This window comes from Protopterus annectens, chromosome 1.part2 (assembly GCF_019279795.1).
Source record: "Protopterus annectens isolate FY-2018-M chromosome 1.part2, PAN1.0, whole genome shotgun sequence".
In the NCBI taxonomy this organism is placed as follows: Eukaryota; Metazoa; Chordata; order Ceratodontiformes; family Protopteridae; genus Protopterus; species Protopterus annectens.
The window spans coordinates 1,114,229,195-1,114,256,249 of NC_056727.1; the positions used below are offsets into that span (position 1 = coordinate 1,114,229,195).

Genomic DNA, 27,055 nt, shown 5'->3' on the forward strand with positions numbered 1-27,055 from the left:
TAAAAAAAGTCACCCTTCTGCATGGGTGGGGTAAATCAACTAACCCAGGAAATTATCTACCCACAAGCCTGACTAGCCTCACATACAAGAATGGACCGGACCATATTAATGACGTAGGCAGTCTCCAGACTCTAGAGCCAACCCAATTCAGCTTAGTCCAGAGAAGGTCTTGCCTGCTCAGTCTGGTGGACTTTGAGAAGGTCACCAAGACCATGGATGATTAAGAGTGCATACTGCCTACCTTGACCTAGCCAAGACAAGAGACAGAATGCCACAGTTGGGCATTACAGAAACTCAAAATTGTGCATAAAACTAAGTCACCAGATGGACAGCCAAATGGATCAGATAGGACACGTCAAGAGTGGGGCAGTCCACATCCAGCAAGAGAGCAGTCAGTAATGGACTAGCACAGGACTCCGTGTTAGACCCCCTCCTGTTCAGAATATACTTCTGAAATGTCAAGGCAAATGCAGATGGCCTTTGGCTGACAAAATCTGCTGATTACTGCAAGATGGGGGCAATCTACTCCTAAACAATGTGGATATCCCACAGAAAGGTCAGACAGACTGATGTCACAGCCATGGCCTCAAACTAAATGTAAACTGCATAACCACCATTTAAAGAATCAAATACCCTACAAATTACAACACTGACTAAGAAGTGGACCCAGTGGAGAGAGATCTGGGTGCTCCAATAGCAATCGGAAACTTGTCCACGGTGGTGAGGAAATTACATGTGGCTCAGCTTATAAGTACAGGCACAGCATCCAGATCCAAGGCCGTCATAGTACTACTGTACTTGGCCCTCAGACCAAGAATGGAATACAATGCACCCTTTTGCATGTACCCTGCCAGGCACCTGCAACAGCTGGAGTGTCCTCAAATTTTCACATGAAAAATACACAGTATAATCACCATGTCATATGTGGACCAATTAAAAGCCTGTCACTGTATTCAGTTTCCCCAATTACTGAGACCCAGCCTTGATGGAAATTTTGATATTTGCAAAACTGCATGAGGGTTACCCCTTCCAAAGATCTAAACCTGATCTCTGACACAATACATCATACTGGATAGGCATATGTATCCCAGTGCTTGCCCATCCACTGGAATATACTTCCTAATCACATGAATAGAGCCCTTCCTGACCATCTTCGAGGGCAATTTGGACCAATGGCTGGAAAAAAAATTTGCACATTCACTCCAGAGGTGGTGCCCATGTCCCTTATGGACAGAAACAGCTTAAATATTGTCAAAACTCTGCTTGACCCTAGGGATAGACAATTGTGTAAAATCTGAAAAAACTAGCTAGGCTTGTAATAGCTCTCGAGCATTTAGCCTATTAATCTCCTCTGAATCTAGGAAATAAAATGCAGCTTAACTGCCTGGCACAGTGTCCACAAAGGCCTACTGGCTAGCAATACAGCATTCAGTCTGACTTTCATAACTTAACATATGGATATTCAATTTTAAACTAGTTAGGTTGAGCTTTAAGGCTATGTGAGAAATCTGCATCTTAGACAGAATAGACTGCAACGTTTTACTTCCATTAACACCCTGAAACTTCTTGTGATCCAATACTAAGAACATAGCTCACAGATTTTCAGGGATGCACGAATGTAGATTTTCTGGTCATGCAAAAACACTCAAAACTGTCAAACTTCAGATCTTCACTACAAAAATGCATAGCTGAAAATGGTGCAACAAGTCATACTAATTGGCCAGCTTTATTTTCAGCATTGTCACTTGCAGACCAACCAGAAGTGCAGGATTTTTTTTAACAAAATATAAATTAAATGGTTGTAATTAACAGTAATAGTACCTTAGTTACACCATTCACTATTATAATTTTATACTTATTGCAAGACTATACATATTTCAAGCTCTTTACAGCTTAGTACATCTGCATAAAGTGCATTACACTAAATATTTTGCAGTGAACAGATTAAATCCATACTGTGTACCACCAAAAATTCAATGGTGACAGACTATGCAAACATCAGCCAGGATCACTGAATGATAAACGGATTTAAAACGAAGATTTGGGAGCAAGATCACAGCCCTTCAGTGTTCGTGGTTGGCTTTGAAGATGTGAATAACCATAATCCTGGCAAGAAGTTGGCACCAGTTCTGGACAGTCCGCAATATTTGATAATACCCCACTGTGCAAGACCAGATTCATCAGGGAAGTTGAGAGAAGAAAAATTTCAAATTTGCTGTGCTGGGCTTTGTGCAGTCTCGTGCGATTTATGAGCCAGCAGCGAATAAAAACATTAAATTCTGTCTAAAGCTGAAGCTATGCTCAAATAACTGTTCTTATGCTTTCCTAATGTGATAAGCAAATCATTCTAGTGTTGGATATGTAGCATCTGTTGCAACACCACAATTGTTGTCTTTTGTGGACATCAAGATGTAGCCATCATTTCCCCAGTAAGTTGACCATGAATTCTTTACAAGCCAGTAGGGTTCACCCTGCAGCACACCATAGCCCACAGCCAAAACAGCATGATCCAGACGGTCTGTTGTATTCCCTGCAAAACATCAGAATGTCAAGAATGAGCAAGTCTTAATTTGTGATTCACTTTTTTCAGAACACACTAACACCAAACTAGTTGAAAATGAAAAAAGCATCATGTACCACGCAAACAGAGCAGTTAACCACCAAATACACAAATAATCAAATGTAGCAAATTGAATATGGTCCACAACACCATCTAAATGGAAAAGGTACCCAAAATACTGCAATAGCCTCCATTTTACAGCCCATTAACTTGAGATGGCAACAATCCTACCATTTCTCAAAGTTTTCCTAGTATTACTAAATAGTAATATAGTACCACAAGATTGGAGACTGTCAGTGCAATGCACCTTTCATTGTTGAATACTGAATTGAAATGAGCTGTTTTCATAGAGTTGAAAGATCTGCCTCATAGCAGTTTACTGTGGGTGTAGCAGTTTACTGGCCAGCAAGCTCTACATAGTGAAGAGCAAATATATAGTCTTCATATACTAAGGTCACAATGGACTTTTGCAGAAACCCTTATCCCCCACCCCCAACCATTATGCTACCACAGTTAATGCCATCAGGTTAGACATTTACACCTTAGATCAGTTACACTTATCCAACTTGAAGAGGCCATCAGCGAACGAGTGAAAAGGCTACCTTACTGATCCCTGTATGGAATAAACACCCACTGAAGGACTGCCTTCTCAGATAACTAATCACTCATTTTAAAACTAAAATGTCTTTGTAAATTTAGGAAGGAAATCTCACACACTCAAGGCAAAACCTGACGTGAGTAAATATCAAGGATAACTGCTCTCCCCTGAACTCCACCCCCAGAAAGATGAGGCAAAAAAACTAAGGAGCAAGAGGAGGCAAAAAAATAAGGAGCAGCTCTGAAACAAAAAGTTTGGCTGGAACTGCAGGCTAGGGCTTAGGAAAAATAACCCTTACAAAAGGCCAAACAGGAAATCCTTAAATTAGTGTGCAAATGTGTTAACATGAGGCTTCTTTGAAGGCAGACAATTATGCAGCACCTAAATGAGATACTTAAGCTGGTGCTTAACCACATTTCTGCTTTCCAAAATCAGCTACAATAAAACGGTGGATGATGTACCTGTTGAATAAATTGTCACATACTACCTTAGACTTGTCTGGAATCTGTAAACCCACCAAAATGAGTTGGCATGGGATACCACTTATCCCACAGAACAGCTTTCTGGCAACTTTATTCACAAACATTTGCCTGACAACCCAGGAAGCCTAGGGGATCTAAATCTTGTCATGGCCATCAGAAGAGTCATTTCAACCACAGACTACTTTCTTGGGTTGTCCAGAAATGTTTGGTTACAAGCTTGCAGGAGGGAGTTGCAGACAAGGCCTACCAACTTGTTCATTTCTCCAAACGTTAAGGGTTGTAAGGGAAATGCCCCAGCCCAAGACAACTCCTAGGCTTTCATCACCTCTGCACTGTTGGTGCAAGAGCACGGCACCCTGCTTGTTCAGGCTTCATGCTACAACCTACAGGAAGATGCTGAAAGTAACTACCAATCATGAAAAATTCCAGGAATTTATATAGTGCGAGGTCTCCTAGAGACACATTTTCCTGGCAAAAATGAAATTCTAAGCATTAAAGCGTAAAGACGCCAGACTGGATTATCCAGAAGATCTCGACGGAGACAAGATACCCAAATATAAAGGACTGCTACACTAAACATAGGCCCACTGACTAAACATGTCTTGGAAGTGTACGACAATGGCTAGAAGAGGGGAGCCAGATTATACATCCAGGAGATGAGATGAAATGGAATGGCAGAGTAGCAGTTGCCTGGCCTGAAAGATGCAGCCTCTGACTAAGGGGGTGGAAAGAAATATCGTGGGAATCTGCTATCAGTGAGGCAAATCAGAATTTTGACAGTCACAGCAGACTCCAATGTAGAGAGGCTGACAAGACAGTTCTTACCAGTGCAGTCCTGCTGTGGAGCAAAGTAGCAGACAAGGCAGCAGTTGCAGAACTACAATAAAACAAGACCAGATAAGTTGGCCTTGATCATGGGTGACCTGAAGGCTCATTTTAGGACAGACTGAAAAGAATGCAGATAGTCTGGGTCAACATGGCTCAGGCAACAGCAAAATATTTTCTGTACTCTCGCAAATTTCTTAACGGTGGCTAATGCATGGTACAGCAAGACTGTCTTAAGATCACAAAAGAATGACCAACATGCCACTTGGGTAGACTTTCCAAGTAAGAAAAGGTCACTGGGATTGAATCAAATTGCAAATTCCTCATGAAAGGTTCTGCCTCCAACAGAAAAGTACAGTTGTGTACACTTACCATAAATGTGGATGTTAGAGTGTATTCACTGTTGCAGTCATCACATTTGGGTTATCTTCGTCAGGGTAGCCCTAAGCAGGCCCGAATACCAGAGGCTTAGTATTTCTGCATCTGTTGCTGTTGCTTCAGGACTGACATCAGGTAGTCAGTAGTATAAAGTAAGGCAGCCAACGCCACTACAGTTTTTCTTGCCCCATCAGAAGCACCCAAGTGGGAGCCAGGTTCTGGTGGAAGAACCCCACCAGTAGACGCAAATACCAAAATGATCCTTGTAAGGAGAGAGAAGAAAGGAGGGGGATGGAGGGAGGGAAACCAGGACTGCAACAGTGAATACGCTAACATCTACATTTATAGTAAGTGTACACAACTGTACTATGTTCTCAGTGCTTCACTGTTGCAGTCATCACATTTGAGTCTATTCTCAAAGCTGAGGAAGGTGGAGGCAGTCAAGGAGACTAGGGGCTGGCTAGGATGCTCTGCAAGACTGCAGTGGCAAACCCTGCCTTGGATCTGGAGAAGATAGGCAGGTGGTAATGTTTGGTGAAAGTGTGAACAGATGCCCAGGTGACAGCCTGCAGGATGTCCCTGGTGGGAACTCCTGAGGAAAAGTGGAGGCTGCTCTGGTAGAGTGAGGCCGACCCCCTTAGGGGGAGGTTTTCCGGTTGCTTGTAACAAATATATGCAGTGTGCTATCCATTTGGAAATTGTTTGGAGATGGCTTTGCCCTCTGCCCCTGCAGCAAAGCTAACCATCAATTGATCAGACTTTCTGAAGGATATAGTCCTGTCTAGATAGAATCTGAGCTGTCTGTGCACATCTAGAGAGTGCAGGATCCTTTCCCCCTTGTATTGTGGGTTAGGGAAAAAGGTGGGCAAATGTATTGGTTGGACACCACTTTGGGCATGAAGGGTGGGTTAGCCCCGAGGGAAACACTGTCTGCATGGAAGATGAAGAGCTCTACAGCCATGAGTTCTTGTAGCTGAGACCCTTCTGGCTGAAGTGATGGCCAGAAGGAAAGTAGTCTTCCAGGAGAGAAAGTTCAACTCTGCAGAAGATGCTGGTTCAAGGGGGGGGGGGGGGCAGGGTGAGCTTTTCCAACACAAAGTTAAAGGTCCCAAGCTGGGGTAGGTGCTCTTCTGGGTGGTCTCAAGTTGCTAGCCCCTCTTAGGAATGGTTTGATCAGAGGGTGTGAGAAAAGGGGCTGCTCGGGGGGGGGGGGGGGGGACCACTGTGTAGCAGGTCAGCAAAGTAATCTAGGATGACAGGGAGGGAGGGTTGTGCCATATCAGCTCCCTTAGCCTGGATCCAGGTGCAGAATTTGTCAGCATAAAAGACTTTCTAGTGCTAGGGCATCTAGTCAGGGAGTAAACCAAGCTACCAATACAGTTTTGTACCTACCATAAATGTAGATGTTAGAGTGCTAATACAGCTGCAGTCATAACAGATGGGTTCTCCTGCTGTCAGGCGGGTCCTCGGTTGGCCGAATTCCAAAGTCTAGGTCTGGCATCGGTTGTAGTCGCTTCTTCCCTGACGTTAGTGCGACAGGGGTATAAAAGAACCAGCCAACGCCATTTTCTTCAGTTTTTCTTGCCCCAGATGTCAGGTGCCCCCAGAAAGAAGGCAATACATAAAATTATGTAATAATGCAATATAATCAAAGACCAGTAGTTGCAAGCAAATACACCATAAAAGATGACCCCTAGAGGGGAAGGAGGGAGGGAAACCTGGACTGCAGCTGTATTAGCACTCTAACATCTACATTTATGGTAGGTACAAAACTGTACTATGTTCATCGTGCATACAGCTGCAGTCATAACAGATGGGTAGAATCCCAAAGCTAAGAAAGGGGTGGTAGGCACTAGGTGGAGCTAGGAGCCAAAATGCCCTGCAAGACTGCAGTGGCAAAGCCTGCTCTAGATTTGGAGTATAATGGTAGGTTGTAGTGCTTAGAGAAGGTATGCACAGAACTCCAAGTGGCTGCTTCTAAAATATCCTTGGTAGGAACTCCTCTGAGGAAGGCTGCAGAGGTGGCTGTGGCCCTGGTAGAATGAGTTCTAATGCCTGTAGGTACAGTTTTGCCATGAAAGGAAAAGCAAAAGCGTATGCAGTGGGCTATCCATTTTGAGATTGTCTGTTTGGATATTGACTTTCCTCGAGCTCCTACCGCATAGGCCACAAAAAGCTGTTCTGATTTTCTGAAAGGCTTTGTTCTGTCCAAATAATAACGCAGTTGTCTGTGGATGCCCAAGGAATGCAGTAATCTCTCCCCTTTGTTTTGAGAATTAGGATAAAAAGTAGGTAAATGTATGGCCTGATTTAAAGCTACCTTGGATACCACTTTAGGCATAAAGGACGGGTTGGTACGTAATGAAACTCTGTCCTGATGGAAGATGATAAAAGGCTGGACAGCCATAAGAGCCTGTAGTTCTGAAACTCTATGAGCTGAAGTGATAGCCAGAAGGAAAGCTGTTTTCCAGGACAAATATTGTAAATCTGATGAGGCAGCTGGCTTAGGAAGCAAAGTCAGTTTTTCCAGAATTAAATTAAGATCCCAAGCAGGTATTGGTTGTTTTCTTGGAGGTCTTAAATTCTTAGCCCCTCTGAGGAACTGTCTTAATAGAGGGTGAGAGAATAAAGGTGGATCAGTGTTGTATTCTGCAGAAATGGCTGAGGCATGGATTTTGATGGAGAACGAAAGTCCACTGCTTAGCAGTTCAGCCAAATATTGTAGTATTTGAGGTAAATTCAGTTTTCCAGGGCACTGGCCCTTTTTCTCATTCCAAACACAAAAACGTTTTTATTTTGCAGAGTAAGCTTTTCTAGTTGATGGCCTTCTGGCCTCCAAAATGACATCCTGCACCTCCTTGGAGAGCAGGGCCTGCTGCGATGCTAAGGAATCTTCCATGTGGCTAGATTGAGTGTTTTCAGCTGACTGAAGAGTTTTGAAGCTGTGCCGAGGCGGAAGAAGAGGCATTAGAGGCAGGGTCCATGGTGGGGAATGAGTCAGGCTCCTCAGGAGTGGGTACCAGTGTTGCCTTGGCCAGTCTGGAGCAATGAGGATCATCTTTGGTCTGTCTGCTCTGGTCTTCAATAGGACTTTGGGCAGCATAGGAAGAGGTGGGAAGGCATAAACTGTCATTGATGTCCAACTGAAAGAGCGTCCACTCTCCAGGTCTTTGGATGGAAGATCCTTGAGCAGAATTTTGTCAATTGATGATTTTTGTGGGAGGCAAAGAGATCTATGTCTGGCCTTCCCCATTCTTGGATTATTTCTGTAAAAAAACTTTTGGATGCAACTTCCATTCGTGTGGATCTGTCATATTCCTGCTTAGGTTGTCTGCCAGCGTGTTTTCCTTGCCTGGCAAGTGCTGTGCTTGTAGTTCCATTTGTAAGTCCATGGCCATGTTCCAAAGTGACATGGCCAGTCTGCATAAGGGATAAGAAAGTGTTACTCCCTGCTCGTTTATGTACCACATAACTGTGGTGTTGTCTGTTCTTATCAATAGCTGACCTGGTTGTAGAAGGTCCTTGAAAGCTGTAATAGCATTTATCACTGCTAGCATTTCTTTTTGATTGATGTGAAGGTGCTTTTCTTTTTGGGTCCATTTGCCCTGAATGCACCGGTCTGTCATGTGCGTCCCCCAGGTGTAGTCAGAGGCATCTGTTGTGATGACTATTTGCTTGAGGCTTGCTGAATGGAAGACCTGTTTGTTTGGCATGCTTGAGCCCACCACAGAAATTCCTTTTGCAGACATGGAATTAGTGGTATTATTGTTTCCAAACTGTGGCTGTGTTGAGACCATATGTTTTTTAGGTACCATTGTAGTTCTCATATGCAGCTTTGCACATGGGATTAGTAAGATGCAAGATGCCATGAATCCCAGAGCCTGCAGGATTTTCCTTGCAGTCAGCCTGGTGCAATTTTCCAGTGTTCTGAAGTATTGAATTAGTTGCCCCTGCTTTTCTGGCGTGAGGTAGGCCATCTGGGTGTTTGTGTCCAAATTAGCACCCAGGAAAATTATCTTCCGAGAGGGTATTAGTCTTGATTTCTCTTTGTTGACTGTGTATCCTAGAGAGTTTAATAACATTATTACATAAGCCAGATGTTTCAGAAGAATGTGCTTGCTGTCCGCTTGGATCAGGCAGTCGTCCAAATAAGGGTATATTTGTATCCCTTGAAGTCTGCAGTAGGCAATTACTGATGCCAGGCATTTCCGTGAATACTCTGGGCGCAGTAGATAAACCAAAGGCCAATGCAGAGAATTGATAATGGGTTGAACCTGCAAGAAATCCGAGGCATCTTCTGCAATTTTGTCTGATTGGGACATGCAGGTATGCCTCCTTGAGGTCCAATGTTACCAGCCAAGACTCCTTGCCCAGCATGGGAAGAAGTTGCTGTAGAGTGAGCATCTTGAATTTTGAGTAGAAATGTGTTTAGGATGGAAAGATCCAAAATAGGTCTCCAATCTTTTCCCTTGGCACCAGAAATAGCCTGGAATAAAAACCTTGACCTTGTTCGTGTGTAGGTACCTCTTGAATAGCTTTCATGTTTATAAGATCTGAAATTTGCTTTTGTGCCTCTGCCCTTTGATTGTGTGGCAGGTTTGGCATGCCTTTCATTTTTGGAAGGGTATGAAAATGGAATTTGTAGCCTCTGTTTATAATGTTCAGGATCCATTTGTCCTTTGTGACAATATGCCAATTTTTTTGAGAATAGTGCCAGCTTTCCTCCTAAGGGGGCTGCCCTTTGATTGTGTGGCAGGTTTGGCATGCCTTTCATTTTTGGAAGGGTATGAAAATGGAATTTGTAGCCTCTGTTTATAATGTTCAGGATCCATTTGTCCTTTGTGACAATATGCCAATTTTTTTGAGAAGTGCCAGCTTTCCTCCTAAGGGGGCTGCCATTTGAGACCTGGTTGGCATGCAAAGGGGAAAGTCATTGGTTTTGCTTTCTGAAAGAGTGCGAGTTGTCCTCACCACCTCTGTGTAGGAGCTTGCCATTGTCTGCCTCTGTACGAGCCTCGTGTTTGTCCCCTGCCCCTCTGGCGCATGTATCTGCCTCTTTGGGGTCGGTCTGTGGCAGGAAAGGACCAGTTTTGGGAAGGCCAATTTCTACTAAAACGTGGGGGTTGAACCTGCAGAAATTCTCAGTTTGCATCGATTTAGTCTTTTCCTCCATTTTCCGTAATACTTCCTCAGCATTTGCCCCAAATAGTACATCCTTTTGAAGAGAGGCGTCTAGTAATTTAGCTTTGACATGATCAGGCAAGGCTTGTTCCTTGAGCCAGGCATGCCTACGTATGACTGAGCCTGTAACAGCAGCTCTACACGAGGCCTCTAGAGCATCAAAACCACATTGTAAGGTATGTTTACCCACTTGTTCTGCACTATGCATCAAATCCTGCAACTCCATGTCTGGTTGTTCAGGTTGTGACATTTTACTTTTCAATTGAGATAACAGAAACTGTTGGTATTTTAGCATACGAAACTGACAGTTTAAGGCCCTCATGGATAAGGTAGCCGAGGTATATACCTTTTTTCCCCACCTTTCTAAGGATCTGGAATCTCTCTCTGAAGGCAATGGGGTTTTGGCAATGGAGGCCTTAACTCCCTTGGGCCCCTGTGAGATGGTTTCTAGGTCAGCAGCATGGCTTTTGTATAGAAACTGGTGTGAGTCAGGAACCCTGTAGTACCTGTCAGGCTTAACTGGAGCTGGAGGAAGAGAGTCCAGGTTAAGGCAGGCCTCAGAGTAAACATCATCTAGGATGTCCAGGACAGGAGGTATAGCCAGAGGCCTGTGCTGGGGTAACTAGAAATTCCCGAAGCCTTCTCTTGGAATCGGAATAATCCTGGCCTTCCCAGTGGAAGTGTTCCCTTAAGGTACGCAGAGTTTAACCAAATGAGTAATCCTCAGGGGGGGATACAGAAGGAATAGATTCCTCTGCATCAGAGTCTTCAAAAGGGGAGTAAGACTGTTCCTGATAATCAGAGTGCTCTGAAATAATGGAGCCTTGATCAGAGGAGGGGGAAATCTTCCTCCACTCTGGGTCTTTAGTCCGGAGGTGGCCGAGAACCTCTGATTAGAGTAATTAAATCCTCAGCCATTTTAAGCATCTGTTTCTTAGGCATGGGGTCTGGAGATGGGCCCTGTGTAGCTGGTCTCTTAGGGTGCATGGTAGCTTTAGACTTGGTGAAAGCCTTGGAGAAAGAAGAGGAAGGTCTGAAGACACCTTGAGTGGAGGTGGACCTGTCCAAATTGTGTTTCAACACCAAGTGTGGCTTCGGTATCTGTAGTCAGGGTGTGGGCAGAGGAGCATGCGACCTCGAGTACAGGAGACACCGCCAAAGATGTGTCGTCGGTAATCAGGGGCTGCGTAGGCGCCTCGCTGAGAACCGGACCACGTGTAGTCTGCTTTGGCGTGGTGTCGGTAGAGGCCGCGGACCTCTAGTGTCGGTCCTTGTCTTTGCGTTTTTGTAGACAAAACCTGAGTCGGAGTATCCGACGACATAGTATAGTTAAATGCTTTTCAAAAATAATGCTGGGCGAACTCCGCCCAACGCTTAATAGTGCGTTTGTTGAATGTAGCACAAAAACAGACAGACGTCGTGGTCTGGGCCTAAACAAGGTATACAGAGGGAATGGAAATCCTTATGCGGTATTTGCTTCCCACAAGAAATACAATTATTAACTTTGTCTGACATCGGTCTGAGGCAAGAAAAAAAAAGTTTCCTCAACGGGGTACTTAGCTTTTAAGAAGACTTCAGTTCCAAATTTTTCGTAATCCCAGGAGCTGGCCGACCGGCACTTGCGAACTGCTTCTGCTTCGGGCACCGCGTGGCAAGAAAGACTGAAGAAAATGGCGTCGGCTGGTTCTTTTATACCCCTGTCGCACTGATGTCAGGAAAGAAGCGACTACAACAGACGCCGGACCTAGACTTTGGAATTCGGCCAACCGAGGACCCGCCTGACGGCAGGAGAACCCATCTGTTATGACTGCAGCTGTATGCACGATGAACATCTGAGGGTCTGCAATTGGGGATGCATGAATTCTCCTTCCCTCTGGGTCAGGAGGGCTGGGGTCTGGTTGAGATGCCATGGCGGCAGTGGGGACAGGCTGCGCAGCAGTGGGTACCAGTGCTGGTGAGGCCAGTCTGGAGCTATAGGACTTGTCCTTGGTTTTTCCTCCCTTATTTTGAGCAGTACCCTGGGAGAGGTAGCAGAGGAAAGGCATAGACCGACAGATTGACCCAGGGGAAGGACAGGGCATCCACTTTCCAAGCCATGCAGTGATGCTCCCTGGTTGTTTGAAGGTAGTTTTGTCTAGCTGCCACTCATGTGGGTCCAGAAGACTTCTGCTTAAGTGGTCTGCCAGACAGTTTAGAGAACCTGGCAGGAATTCTGCTAACAGGTGGAGTTGCAAGGCAGAGGTTGTGTGCCAAAGGGTCATGGCTAGCCTGCATAGAGGGTAGGAGCAAGTCCCTCGCTGCTTGTTGATATACCACATCACAGTGGTGTCAGTTTTGATCAGGAGAGCCCCTGGGGAGAGAAGGGTCCTGAAAGCAGTCAGTGTGCTGGACAGCTAACTTTTTTTTTGGTTGATGTGCAGATGGATTTGCTGTGGGCTCCATTGGCCCTATATGCATCTGCCATCCAGGTGTGCACTTCAGGCAGTCTGGTGAGTCTGTAGTGAGGGTCTGTGCAGCAGGGGGTGGTGGTGAGAAAAGTAGTCCCTTGTGGGAGCATGCCCACCAAGGAAAATCTTTTCTGAGGTAAGGTATCATGGGTATAAGTTTCCAGGTCTTGAGTGTTGACACCAAAGGCTTTTTAGGTACCATTGAAGTTTCCTCATATGCAGTCTAACATATGGAATAAGTAGAATGCAAGATGCCATGAACCCTAGAGCTTGCAGGATTTTCCTTGCAGATAACTGGGGTCTGGTGGCTAGTTGAGAGAAGTAGGCAGTCAGGTAAGTTTGCTTCTCTGGTGTAAGTAATCTCCTCTGGGATGCTGTGTCCAGGCTTGCTCCCAGGAATATAATCCTTTGGGTGGGTACTTGTTTGGATTTTTTTTCACTGATTGTGTACCCTAGGGAGGTCAGTAGGGACTTGGCCAGGTGCTTGAGCAGCTTTTCCTGACTGTCTGAATTAGGAAATCATCTAAGTATGGGTAAGTTTGGATATTCCTTTGTCTGCAAAGGCAATGGCCGGAGCCAAACATTTTATGAAAACTCTGGGAGCACTAGATAAGTCAAAGGGAAGTGCAGAGAACTGAAAGTGCAGAGATCCTGCCCCGAAACAGATATTTCCTGCACGATTCCCTGATAGAAATGTGGAGGTAGGCCTCTTAGGTCTGGGGTGGCTAGCCAAGCATCCTTGGAGAGCATGGGTAACAGTTGCTGGAGGGTGAGCATTTTGAATTTAGGCATCACCAGGAAGGTGTTTAGAATGGATAGAGGATGAGGCGCCAGGTGCCCTATTTTCTGGGTACTAGAAAAAGTTTAGAGTAGAGTAGAAACCTTGGCCTTTTTGTTCTGCAGGAACGTGCTCTATTGCCCTCAGAGAGCAGGAAAAGGACTTGCTTTTACACCTCTGCCCACTGGTTTGTAGGTAGATCTGGGAACCCTTTTGGAGTAGAGTGTGGAAAGAAAATCTGTATCCCTGGGACACCATGTTGAGGACCCAGTGGTCATTGGTAATGGTGGCCCAGGTGCTTGCATTAATGGTGGCTCAGGTGCTTGCATGAAATAGTTTTCCTCCTACAGGTAAGTGAAGGTGGGCAGAGGGAGGGGGTGGGGGAGGAGAGTCATTGTGAGTTCTTACCATGAGGGGGTGGCTTAGAACTCCTGGTTTTTGAAGTGGAGGAATTCTACTGGATTGAGCTCTGCATTCCCTGTGGCTGCTGTCTGGGGGTCCGCTTCCACAGGGTTTGGGCTGAAATGACCTGGTGGGAGCAGGAAAGGAGCAGTACTTAGAGGGGCAATGCCTGCTGAACCTGGGTGGCTGAACCTGTAAAATCCCTGTCTGGATAGATTTAGCTTCTTCCATCTTTAAGACCTATGCTGCCTTAGTGTCAAATAAGTTGTCTTTGTGCAAGGGTGCATCCAACAATTTAGATTCAACATGGTCTGGCAAGAGCTGTTCCTTAAGCCATGCATGCCTTCCAAGGACAGAACCGGTGACTGCTGCCCTGCAAGAAGCTTCTAGGGCATCAAAACCACAGTGCAAGGTGTGTTTAGTTGCCTGACTTGCAGAATGCATCAACTCTTGTAACTCTCTAGATTCTGCACAAGCAGGAAAGGAAGACACTGAGGAGTTCCATGGTATATTGCTGACATTTTAGCATATGGAACTGGCAATTTAGTGCTCTGATAGCAAGAGTAGCAGAGCCCATCTGTCTAGTGCTTGGGAATCCTTATCTGAGGGGGGTGGGATTCTTGGCAGAGGTCGCTTCAATTCCTTTAGGCCCTTGAGAAATTACCTCAGGGTCAGCAGTAGGATTTTTAAAAATAAATTTGTGAGAGTCTGGGACTCCGGTCAGGTTTTCTGGGTGCAGGAGGGAGGGTGTCAAACTGGATTCCTCCAGGAAAACAGTCCACAACATCCAGGATTGGGGAAATGGCCAGGGGTCTGTGTTGTACATTTAAGAATTCCCTGAGTTTGTTTGTAGACAGAGGGTAGCCCTGACATTCCCAATGGAAATGCTCCCTTAAGGTATGTAGGGATTTCCAAAAGGAAAAGTCCTAGGAGAGGCTGAAGGAATGGAGTCCTCCATCAGAAACAGAGGGGTTTCATGCCTTCATATTTCAGATTAATCAGACTCCTGTTCAGACAAAACTACTGGGGACAGATCTCTTTTGGAAGGGGTAGCTTGGCTTCCCCTGATCAGCATAAGGTCTTCCACCATTTTAAGCATTTGAGACTGAGGCAAGGAAAAAGGTGCCAGAGATTGGGTTGTCAGTTTCTTGGGTGTGGTTCATACCTTTGGCCTTAAACTTGGTAGTTTTTGAAAGAACGGTAGATGTGAAAGTCGGTTTGTCGAGAATCAGTAGTGCAAAGTACTTCCTCAGACGCCGGTGCCTGCTCAGCAGCTCCGGACCCATCCAAGGGAGGGACAACCGCAGGTTTCTTAGGTCGAAGAGCTTTGCGGGTCTCTGTAGCAGCCTGTGAATCCACAGAAGCAGGCATCAGGGGCTGCAAAAGTGCCTCACTGAGGACTGGAGAACTGACTACTAGCTTCACGGAAGGGTTGTTGGTAGGTATAGACCTGTGCGGTCTGTCTCTTATCTTTTTCGGAAGATCTGCTGTCAGATGGCTTACCGAAGCCATATCGGAATTAGAGGACTAAGTGAAAATATCTAGCTACAATAAGGGCCTGACGACGTATCAAAGCACAAAAGCAACAGCAGGGGACATTGTGGTCTGGGCCTAAGCAAGTGATGCAGTAAAAATGAAAGTGTGTGGTACTTTCTTTCCACAGGCGAGATAATTGGTAATGGACATTGGTTAGTGCAAGAAAAAAGGATCCCATCTTCAATTTGGAAGACTAGTGGCAGCCAAATGGCACTTGTGCAAACTGCTTTGGGCTCCGTGGCAAGAAAAACAGATGTAAATGGTGTCAGCTGCCTTACTTTAGGCTAGTGACTTGACGTCAGTCCTGAAGCGACAGCAACCGGCACAGAAATACTAAGCTTCTGGTATTTGGGCTGGCCGAGGGCTATCCTGGCAGGGATAACCCAAATGTAATGCCTGCAACAATGAAACACCAAGAACATCCACGGTTTGCAACGGTCAGCAGCTTGAAGTGAGCAGTGAAGCTCCACGATCAGACTATGCTGAAAAGCTTGAAGATGATCAGAACGAAAGTAGATTAGTGCAACTCATGGCTATAAGCACCTCAAGAAAGAGGAAACTGGTGGGGCAGAGCAGCACCTCAAAACATATGGGAAAACCAGATTACAACACATCCAGATGTGGAAATATGGTACATATCAGTCCAGACATGTGGATCACTGACATCTTACTAAAAGGATACTAGGCCTAAACATCAGTGGCACAACAAAGTAACACACTCTTCTTTGGTGCAGAAGGCTGTGGGTTGTATTCCCATATCCGGTAGATGGATTGCTGATACTGGAGTGCAGCTTAAGGGGGGTGCTGCACTTGGGTGTGCTGTCTTTCGAGATGTTAAACAGAGGACCCATCTGTGAGTTGGTGGCAGCTCAGGTAGATGTAAAGGATCACAGGGCACCTATTGAAATAAGTGAAGTTACCAGATGCCCTGGCTAGATCTCCCTTAATATAACCACCACCTCTGGTTTCAAAGAACAACATCCTACATGGACTGACAAAGCCCTGTCACTATACTCTGTCCTACAGACTGCTAGATGTGACCCGTCTGGCACCCCACCAACCCAATATGGTTGGATTTAGTGCACATCAGCAAACCAAGTGGCATAAGAAATGCAGAACAGTTTAGATTCCTAGACAAGAGTATCAGAATAGTTTGGAAGGACAGGTATCTCTTGCACAGGATACCACTGCTCTGGAACAGTCTCCCCATCCACATAAAACAAAGTTAATTCCGGTTCATATTCAAGCAAAACTAGGACCTACGGATGGGAAAATTTACCCCAAGACATCACCCTGTACTAGTACAGGGCAGAGGCAGCGTTTAATGCTTTTTCCCATTACAGATTCCCCTCAAATTATCTATACAATCCCAATTATTCTCATTAGATTATTCTCCAGAAGGAATACTGCAGCTCTTTATGCAAGGGAATACCAGGAGAATTAAGACATTACCCTCTTTAGACTACATCCAGTCAAAGCATGCATGGGGAGGGGAGGCAGGAATCCAATTACCATCCACGGTAGCAAATGCTCATCTTTAGATTTTCAAGGAGATTGAGAAATCAAAGACAGATTCTTCTCAAAGAGAGAACAGCCTGCCTAAGCCATACCATCCAAATATGGACACTTCTAATACATCACTGCCCTAACCAGAAGGCCAGGGACAAAACTGCAAGCAGCAACATGGAAGCCTACTAAAAAATTAATCCAGTGACCTCTTTCAGATACCATTTGACTCCAGAAATCAGGAAGTTCTACAAGTTTAAAAAACTTTGCTTTATCCACAGGAAAGGACTGGAACAAAGATGCAAGAGTTTAAAGAACCACATATGCAGGAGTCACCCTCTTACCCAGACTGTCAAAAACTTTGCCATATGTAAAACAGAAGTAAGGAGGAAAGGTGCTAAACCATGAAACATCTGCTGGACCAAAAGATCACATCTGGACCAGAAGATCAGAGATTCAGATCTAGAATGCTGAAAAGGGATGTTACTAAGCTGTGGCTTGTACGCATCTTCACTGTAGCAGAAAGAAGCCAAATATTTCCAAGCAACAAAGATGGACTTTAATGTCCAGGGAAGGTGACTAGAAAGTGCTGATTGAACACTTGACAAAATTTTTGCATGAAATGATTGAGACTGACATGGAATAGGTCAGTTCATGAAATTCTGGTAGCAAATTTTTCCAAGGGGGGGTCATTTGGGGAGGGCCACATTCAGGAAGGGCAAGTAACATCCTGGTCTGCCTCTGAAATGAGCAACAAGAACCTCAGCACTCCAAACATGGTGGGCACTGAAGGAGGGGAACATTAAGTAAATGGTTGGTCAGCACTCAAAACACTACAGGTGCAGCATGAAAGTACAGTTTTGTACCTACCATAAATGTAGATGTTAGAGTGAATATACTGCTGCAGTCATCACACTTGGGTTATCCTGCCGTCAGGCGGTCCCCGCAGTTGGCAGAATCCCAAAGTCTTGGTCCGGTGTCGGTTGTCGTCGCGTCTTCCCTGACGTCAGTGCGACAGGGGGCTAAAAGAGGCAGCCGACGCCATTTTCTTCAGTTTTTCTTGCCCCAGATGTCGGGTGCCCCCAACTAGGAAGGCAATACAAATAACTATGTAAAAATACCTTAGTAGATAAACAATAGTATTCGCCATTAGCAAATACACCACATAGGCATGCATCCAATAGATTGATGTACATGGAGTTATAACACCCTGGTATGTAGAGGGGATGGTGGGAGGGTAACCTGGACTGCAGCAGTATATACACTCTAACATCTACATTTATGGTAGGTACAAAACTGTACTATGTTCGTGTTATACTGCTGCAGTCATCACACTTGGGTTGAATCCCAAAGCTATGGATGGGTGGCTGGTTCCGTTAGGTGAAGCTAGGATGCTCTGCAGAACTGCAGTGGCAAAACCAGCTCTGGTTTTTGAGTATAATGGAAGGTGGTAGTGCTTGGTAAAGGTGTGCACTGAACTCAAGTAGCTGCCTCCAGAATGTCCTTGGTTGGAACCCCCCTGAGAAAGGCTGCTGAGGTTGCTGTAGCCCTGGTAGAATGGGACATAATATTAACAGGCACTGCTTTCCCATGGTGCCAGTAGCAAGAGCGGATACAGTGTGCTATCCATTTGGAGATGGTCTGTTTTGAAATAGCCTTTCCTTGTGAACCTGCAGCATAGGATACAAAGAGCTGGTCAGTTTTTCTGAAGGTCTTTGTCTTATCCAAATAGTAACGTAGCTGTCTGTGAATGTCCAAAGAGTGAAGGAGTCTTTCTCCTTTATTCTGGGGGTTTGGATAAAAGGTGGGTAATGAATGGTCTGATTCAAAGCCACACTGGATACTACCTTTGGCATAAAGGTAGGGTTAGTTCGTAAAGAGACACTGTCCTGATGGAAAATTATGAAAGGTTCCACTGCCATAAGTGCCTGTAGTGCTGAGACCCTGCGTACTGAGGCAATAGCCAGCAACAGAGCTGTTTTCCATGACAAGTATTGTAGTTCTGCTGAGAAGGCTGGTTCGAAAGGAGGCAGTGTTAATTTTTCTAAAACGAAGTTGAGGTCCCAAGCTGGCGTTGGGGGGTTTTCTGGGGGTTCTTATATTCTTAGCCCCTCTGAGAAACTGCCTTAGTAAAGGGTGTGAGAATATGGGAGGATCCGTATTGTATTGAGCTGAAATGACTGAAGCATGGATCTTAATGGATGAGAAAGAAAGGCCTTTGTGTAGCATCTCAGTTAAGTATTGCAGTATTTGAGGAATGTTTGGTATCCAAGGATTTTGGCTTTTAGCCTGGTTCCATGCAATCTTTTCCATTTGTCCGAGTAAGTTTTTCTGGTGCTGGGCCTCTTGGCCTCCAAAATGACATTCAGGACGTCCTTTGAGAGAAGTGTTGATTGATAAGGTATTCTTCATGCAGCTAAATTTAAAGTTCTGAGCTGACTGTGAAGGATTTGAGAGTTTTGCCGAGTCAGCAGAAGTGGGAACCGAGGCAAGATCCATGGAGGGCTGCGAGTCAAGGTCCTTAGTAATGGGTACCAGTGCTGACGTGGCCAGTCCGGAGCAATGAGGATCATTTGAGGTCTCTCTGATCTGACTTTCAGTAATACCTTGGTCAAGAGGTAGTGGTGGGAAGGCATAGACTGTCAATGCTGTCCAACTGAATGATAGGGCATCCACTTTACAGGCTAGGGAATGATAAGTCCTTGTGCAAAATTTCTGTAGTTGGCAATTGTTGGGGGAGGCAAATAGATCTATGTCTGGGCATCCCCACCTTTGAGTTATCATTGAAAATACTTGTGGGTGTAGTCTCCACTCGTGAGGATCTGCCACATTTCTGCTTAATTCGTCTGCCAATACGTTTTCCTTTCCTGGCAGGAATTGTGCTTGCAGTTGTACTTGGAAAGTCAATGCTGTGTTCCACAAGGTCATTGTCTGCATAAAGGGTAGGAGTGTGTTCCTCCCTGTTTATGTACCTCATAACTGTGGTGTTCTGTCCTTAGTAGTTGTCCTGGATGCAAGAGGTCCTTGAAGGCTGTCAGTGCATTTTGCACAGCTAGCATCTCCTTTTGGTTGATGTGTAGATTCATTTGTTTTGTGGACCATTTGCCTTGTATGCACTGTCCTGCCATATGTGCTCCCCAGGCGTCGTCTGAAAAATCTGTTGTCATAGTTTGGTTTGCTGCAGGCAAGACAAAAGGAAGACCCTTGTTTATTTGACATGCTTGAGCCCACCACAGGAACTCTTTTTGAAGGCAGGAAATGAGAGGTATACTTGTTTCGAGGCTGTGCCTGTGTTGAGTCCATACACTTTTCAGGTACCATTGTAATTTCCTCATATGCAGCTTTGCATGTGGAATTAGTTAAATGCAGGATGCCATGAACCCCAATGCCTGCAGGATTTTCCTTGTAGTGAGCTGGGTAAAAGTTGCCATCTTTTTGAAGTATTGAGTCATTTTATGTTTGTCTGGCATGAGATAAGCCATCTGGGCCGTTGTATTTAAGCTGGCACCCAGGAATATTAAGTCTTGTGAGGGTATTAGCTTCGACTTTTTTGTTTACTGTGTACCCTAGGCAACTTAGCAGCTTTGTTACAAATGCCAGATGCTGTAATAGAATGGCCTTGCTGTCCGCTTGGATCAGGCAGTCGTCCAGATATGGATAAATTTGTATTGCTCGTTGTCTGCAGTATCCAATTACTGATGCCAGGCATTTCGTAAATACTCTGGGCGCAGTAGATAAGCCAAAGGGCAATGCAGAGAATTGATGATGCGTTGTACCTGCTAAAAATCTGAGGTATCTTCTGCAATCTTGTCTGATAGGGACATGCAGTTATGCCTCTGAGGTCCGTTACCAGCCAAGACTCCTTGCCCAGCATGGGAAGAAGCTGCTGTAGTGTGAGCATTTTGAATTTGGGTACCTCCAGGTAAGTGTTTAGAATTGAGATGTCTAAAATGGGTCTCCAGGCTTTGTCCTTTCTTGGTACTAGAAATAGTCTTGAGTAAAAACCTTGACCTTGCTCCTTTGTAGGTACCTTTTGAATTGCTTTCATATCCATGAGAGCTGAAATTTGCATTTGTGCATCTGCCCATTGGTTTGGAGGCAAATTTGGCATGCCTCTCATCCGTGGTAAAGTGTGAAAATGAAATCTGTAGCCTCGGGTAATATCAAGAACCCATATGTCCTTTGTTATGATGCGCCAATTTTGTGGAAAGAGCCAGTTTTCCTCCCAAAGGTGCTGCCAGGGCAATTTTGCTTGGCAGGCGAGGAGGGAAGTCATTGTGTTTGTTTCCTGAAGGGTTGAGATCTTTCGTCTCCACCTCTGAGTTGTTGTATGCCATTGTCTAGGCCTGAAAGAACCTTGTGGCTGGTCTCTGCCCCTTGGGCATCTGTACCTACCCCTTTGGAGTCTGTCTGATGCAGGAAAGGACCAGTTTTTTGATGGCCAGTTTCTGCTGAAACGAGGAGGTTGTACCTGTAAAGTCTTTAACTGTCTGCATAGATTTTGCCTTTTCTTCCATTTTCTTTAAAACTTCCTCTGCTTTGACACCAAATAACACATCTTTCTGCAATGGAGCATCCAATAATTTTGCTTTGACATGTTCTGGTAAGGCTTGCTCTTTTAGCCAAGCATGTCTACGTATTACAGATCCTGTGACAGCTGCTCTACATGAGGCTTCCAATGAATCAAAACCACACTAAAGGTATGCTTTCCCACCTGTTCTGCTGCATGCAGCAAATCCTGCATCTCTTTGAAATCAGGTTGGTCTGTCTGAGGGATCATTTTCTGCTTTAACTGTGTAATCAATTACTGCTGGTATTTTAGCATGTGGAATTGGCAGTTTAAGGCCCTCATGGCCAAAGTGGCAGACGTATACACTTCTACCCCCATCTTTCTAATCCTCTGGAATCTCTTTCAGAAGGTAGTGGATTCTTAGCAGTAGAGGCCTTAACCCCTTTGGGACCCTGGGAAATGGTTTTGGGGTCTGCAACAGGGCTTTTATATAGAAACTTATGAGAATCAGGAACTTGGTAGTATCTGTCTGGTTTAGCTGGTGCAGGAGGCAAGGAATCTGGGTTTAGACTAGATTCGGTGTAAACGTCATCCAAAATGTCTAAAAATGGAGGAATTGCAAGGGGTCTATGCTGTGGGAGAAGAAACTCACGGAGTCTTTTTTTAGAGTCAGAGTAATCTTGGACTTCCCAGTGGAAGTGTTCCCCTCATGGTGTGTAAAGTTTCCCCAAAAGAGTAGTCTTCGGGGGGGGGGGGGGGGGACAGAGGGAATGGACTCTTCAGCATCTGAGTCTTCATAAGGAGGGAAGGAATAATCCTGGTCCTCAGAGTTAGCTGAGGAAATGGATGCTTGGTCAGAGGAAGGATAATCTTCCTCCAGTCTAGGCCTTTTGTCAGGAGGGGGTTGTGAACCCCTGATAAGAGTAATTAAATCCTCAGCCATCTTAAGTATCTGTTTAGGCACAGGGGCCTGTGGGAGGGGGGGGGGGGGGGGAAGTGTGGACCCGGTTTCCTAACTTTTAAGGGGACTTTAAGTTTAGCATACGACTTGGAGATATTTGTCTGTTTGAAGACACCTTCAGAAACCGAAGGCCTGTCCAAAATCTCCAGATCACCGTCAGGGTTGGCGTCAGAGGGGCGAGATGGAACCGGCTCCTGAGGCCCAGCTGATTTCGGTCTGGGAGGCAGTCAGAATTTCTAAATCTGTGGTAGTCAGGGGGTGCGTAGGCGCCTCGCTGAAAACCAGAGAACAGGTGGCAGGCCTTGCTGAGGCCTCGGTATCTGGTCTTGGCCTTGGTTGCCTGTCCTTATCCTTGCGTTTTTTAATCATTGCTGATGTCGGTTGCTCCGACGACATGCTATAATTAAATTTTCTGCCAAAATAATGTCGGGCGAAATCTGCCCGACACTTGATTGTACGTTTGTTGAACCTAGCACAAAACAGACAACCAGAGACGTCGTGGTCTGGGCCTAGGCAAGGAATACAATAAGAATGAAAATCCTTATGAGGTATTTGCTTCCCACAAGAAATGCAATTATTAACTTAGTCTGACATCGGTCTGAGGCAAGAAAAGTTTCCCCAACGGGGTACTTAGCTTTAGAGAAGACTTCGGGCTGAAATTAGATTCGAAAATCTCAGGAGCTAGCCGACTGGCACTTGCTAACTGCTTCTGCTTCGGGCGCGGCAAGAAAAAGATGGAAGAAAATGGCGTCAGCTGCCTCTTTTATCCCCCTGTCGCACTGACGTTAGGGAAGAAGCGATGACAACCGACGCCAGACCAAGACTTTGGGATTCGGCCGACTGCGGGACCGCCTGACGACAGGATAACCCAAGTGCGATGAGTGCAGCAGTATAACATGATGAACATCAGATGGGTATTAGATATATAGCAAAAAAAACACCACAGAGACCTGCACCATGGAGGTGGTTTGGACTCGGAGGGCTGTATAGGCCTCTACAGTGGCATCTGATTAAGATAGTGAAAACTTCGCAGAAGTTTGAATGGCCAAGAACAGACACCCCTATGTAGCACATGCAAGAAGCCAGGATGGTAAGAGCAGCAGACTCCCAAAGTTGGTCCAACCAGCAGACTCCCAAAGTTGGTCCAACCAGCAGACTCCCAAAGTTGGTCCAACCAGCAGACTCCCAAAGTTGGTCCAACCAGCAGACTCCCAAAGTTGGTCCAACCAGCAGACTCCCAAAGTTGGTCCAACCAGCAGACTCCCAAAGTTGGTCCAACCAGCAGACTCCCAAAGTTGGTCCAACCAGCAGACTCCCAAAGTTGGTCCAACCAGCAGACTCCCAAAGTTGGTCCAACCAGCAGACTCCCAAAGTTGGTCCAACCAGCAGACTCCCAAAGTTGGTCCAACCAGCAGACTCCCAAAGTTGGTCCAACCAGCAGACTCCCAAAGTTGGTCCAACCAGCAGACTCCCAAAGTTGGTCCAACCACCAGAACTTTGCAAGGCTTACTTTACAAAAATCTCAGTTTTGTTGCACTAGAAGCCTAAATTCAGAACAGGAACACCACCTGCAAGAACAGCTAACCAGTGGGGACATTTACAGGCACTTTAGGGATCAACCAACACTTCACTTTGTCATAGACCCAGTTTGAGGTTCCCCAAAGGAGAAACCTGTTCAGTCCTTAGTACCTTAGATGGAACAGGATGCTTGGCAGAATCTTCAGGTAAACCTGGTCTTGATGCCCACACTTCTGTTTTGAATCACCAGAACTGGAATCCTTTGCCAATAGCCAGCATATTCTTCCTCTTGCAGAGTCCTAGACCATATGTAGCACGTCAGTTATCTTGACCCCCCCCCCCCCTTAAACATACCGTTTCTGCAGATGATTTGGTCAATGCTGATGCAGATTAACAGACACCAACAGTACTGCAATGACCATCAACACCTACAAAATGGTCCATTCTAAAATGAGATGGTTAACTTGCATGCAAGAGACATAACATCCATATTCCTGACACAGGCAGACTTCTAAACAAGGCCAAAAGAATATACAAGACTGTCTTCCTGCTCCAATGCTTAACACACAAACGTTAACACACAAACGTGTAAAAATCTGACCTGAAACATGAGCTTAGCAGTTTCCAAAAGGCTTCATGAACAGCAAAGCTGCAACACTTAACAGGGTAAATGCAAGCCCGGGACTGTTTGGCAGTGCCAAGAGATCCATGACAAATGATATGCAGTTGGGAAGGAGTACTACATTATGGGAGAAGGAAAGAGCTGGCAGCTAGGAAATTTTTTTTTTTAAGTGTCAACTGACTATAGCTATTAGGTCTACACGTTTCAGGTGTTTGTTACCAGTGACATTCTGCATTAAATGCCATTTCCATTATGGGTTTGGTTATCTGTTTAGGACAGTTACAATAACAGACTAATACTTCACCAAGCTGTCATTACAAATGTGTGTGCACTTTGAGATGTACATATTTTTTAATTTGCCGACAGATAAAATGACAAAGAACAGTAGTCTCTACTGTGGCGATGTGATTATTAAAGGAGTCAGGAAACCCTGTGGCACACATCACAAAAGATTTCTCATCCGGGGGGGGTAATCGTTCCCCTCTACTCACTCAGACCCATTTAGAGTACAATGCCCCTTTTGGTATGTACCTCACAAGATCTCTACAACTAGAAAGGCCACAGAAATACCCCACAAAGAGGATTACCAGCCTCAAACAGATGCCCTACTCAGTCTCAAAAAACTCCAGCTTTACTCTGTCGCATATCGCCTACTCAGAGGCGATCTCTGCCCAACATACAAAGGTATGGTCAAACCCAGAGCTGTCGGACATGCTCCACTTAAAGAAATCAGAATCCTTCCGAGCTACATGCTTTAGGGACCTAAACCTTGTCACCACAATAAACAGAACATGCTGGAGGGATAGATTCCTGTCCCAGAGACTTCCCATACTCTGGAACAACTTGGCTTCCCATACTCTGGAACAACTTAACAAAGCTCCTCATTAGCACTCAAAGAAAAATCTTGATTGGATGGGAGATAGGAAATTCACAGAGGATCACTTCTGTGGCTCTGCTTGACAAGGGCACAGGAAAATAATTTTCTTGAGTGGCAAAAGCCAGGGTACTGTTTGGCTAGGCTTATATAGGCCCAAGGGCCAATAGCCTAGTACCTACCTATGAACCGAGCCACCATACTGGTATGGAGAAATTCAGCAAAGTACTGCAATGATTCCCTTAAAGACCAGACCAAAGTGATTTCTGCAACTGATCTCAATGGTTATAGCCTAAAATTCAAGTCTCAGATTGGATACGATACGACCTCTTACAGTCAGCATATCCACAGTTTTAGGTGGCGACTGCCAGAGTGACACCTATTCTTTCATTTTTTTTTTTTGCATGCATTAGACACTCCATACATTGGACCAACTGAACTAGTATTACAAGTTCACAAAACTGCTACACTAACACCCTAAAAGGGTAGAACAATCTGTACGCTATGTTATGATGCATTCCAAGATCAACTGCTTGAAAGTTTTGTAATGAAAGTGGAAAGGACCAAGATATGGTGCTTCGGACCAAGATATGGTTCTTCATATACAGGTAACATTTATTGTTTTAGAGCTACTCACTGCCATAGTCTGACATGGAATCATACTCCATTTCAATTACATGCTGCAGTGAAACTTCTGTTAAGTATGCAGAGTGCAATGACATATACTAATTACTAATCACTACATCAGAAGTAAACATCCCCTACAAGTTTTTTTGCAACTTAGCCCCCCCCCCCCACACACACACAGTCAAGTACACTACATGAAGTTACAGGTTGGGCATGTGTCATAATACATGCTGAAATTTCCTTCAAATTCAGTTAAGAGATGGTATGAATATTTGGATGCATCTTTTCAGACATACTCCTACTACATCTGAATTTTACTATACCATGTTCTAATGAAATAAAAAGCCATACTCATGCCTTAGCCATGTATTTTCTAACACCATGAACATGAGTCTGCAGATTGCTTTCCCTAAAACCTACAAAAGTTGGGTAAAACCAAAATGGGACTACTCAGGGGTCTTCTGAAGATGTCATAACATGCTGAAGTAGCAGAAACTAAATAGAAAGTTATGGTGAAATTCAGGACAGAATGGCCTTTGGAAAAAGCAGTGTTATTTACCAAATATACTCTGGTAGCTTGTACAGTTTTCAGTTCTCTGAGGAATATAAGGGACTGACGTAAAAACTTGGAAAGAAGTTTTGCAGAATAAAAACTATGGAATCAGTCAAGCAGATGGCTAAAACCAAAAGCAAAATGAGATTGGACATTTTATGAAAAAATAGGGAACCCTACTAAATCCATGCACTACAAGAAAGCTTTTTTTTTACTCTACAGATTTCCACAAAAAAGAGCAAAGATAAAAAACAATTTGCTTACCACACTGGGGCTCAAAGTAAACACCATTGCTGTAAAATGAAAAGGATTTGTGTGCAGCATCAATGCTAACTGCCACAGGTCCATTTTTGAAGATGGCCAAACGCAGTGCTTCGGCATCCCCTGATGTGACATTTGTGTAGTTTTTCACTTTGGCAACCAGATGGGATTGATTAGAGTGGCAATACCCATTCTAGAAAGAAAAAAAATGTGTACTTTTAAATAATCACATTCGATCAAATATTGACAGCAGTTTTAATTAAACTAGGAAACCTATCAAATTGCTTTAAAACCAAGCATGCCCAAATTATGCCACTTTTGAATGCATTCTTATACAGACAGATATACAGTATCCCTAGATCTATCGCTAGATTTTTTTTGCAGTGTCCTTCAGTTCCAGTCATCCTTCAAAACCTGCATTAATGCAGGGTTGGCA

The 27,055-nt window shown here is 44.8% G+C and overlaps 1 protein-coding gene across 1 annotated transcript in view; it reads right to left on the reverse strand.

Moving 5' to 3' along the window:
* Nucleotides 1–1,707: 1,707 nt before the first annotated feature.
* LOC122792253 (digestive cysteine proteinase 2-like) overlaps nt 1,708–27,055 on the reverse strand; it is a 266,381-nt gene continuing 241,033 nt past the window's right edge. The window contains exons 10-11 of the mRNA XM_044060003.1: nt 26,623–26,812; nt 1,708–2,530 (exon numbers count right to left, since the gene is read on the reverse strand). Coding sequence (XP_043915938.1) covers nt 2,343–2,530; nt 26,623–26,812 — 378 coding nt within the window. The 3' untranslated portion in view covers nt 1,708–2,342. The remainder of the gene's footprint in view (nt 2,531–26,622; nt 26,813–27,055) is intronic.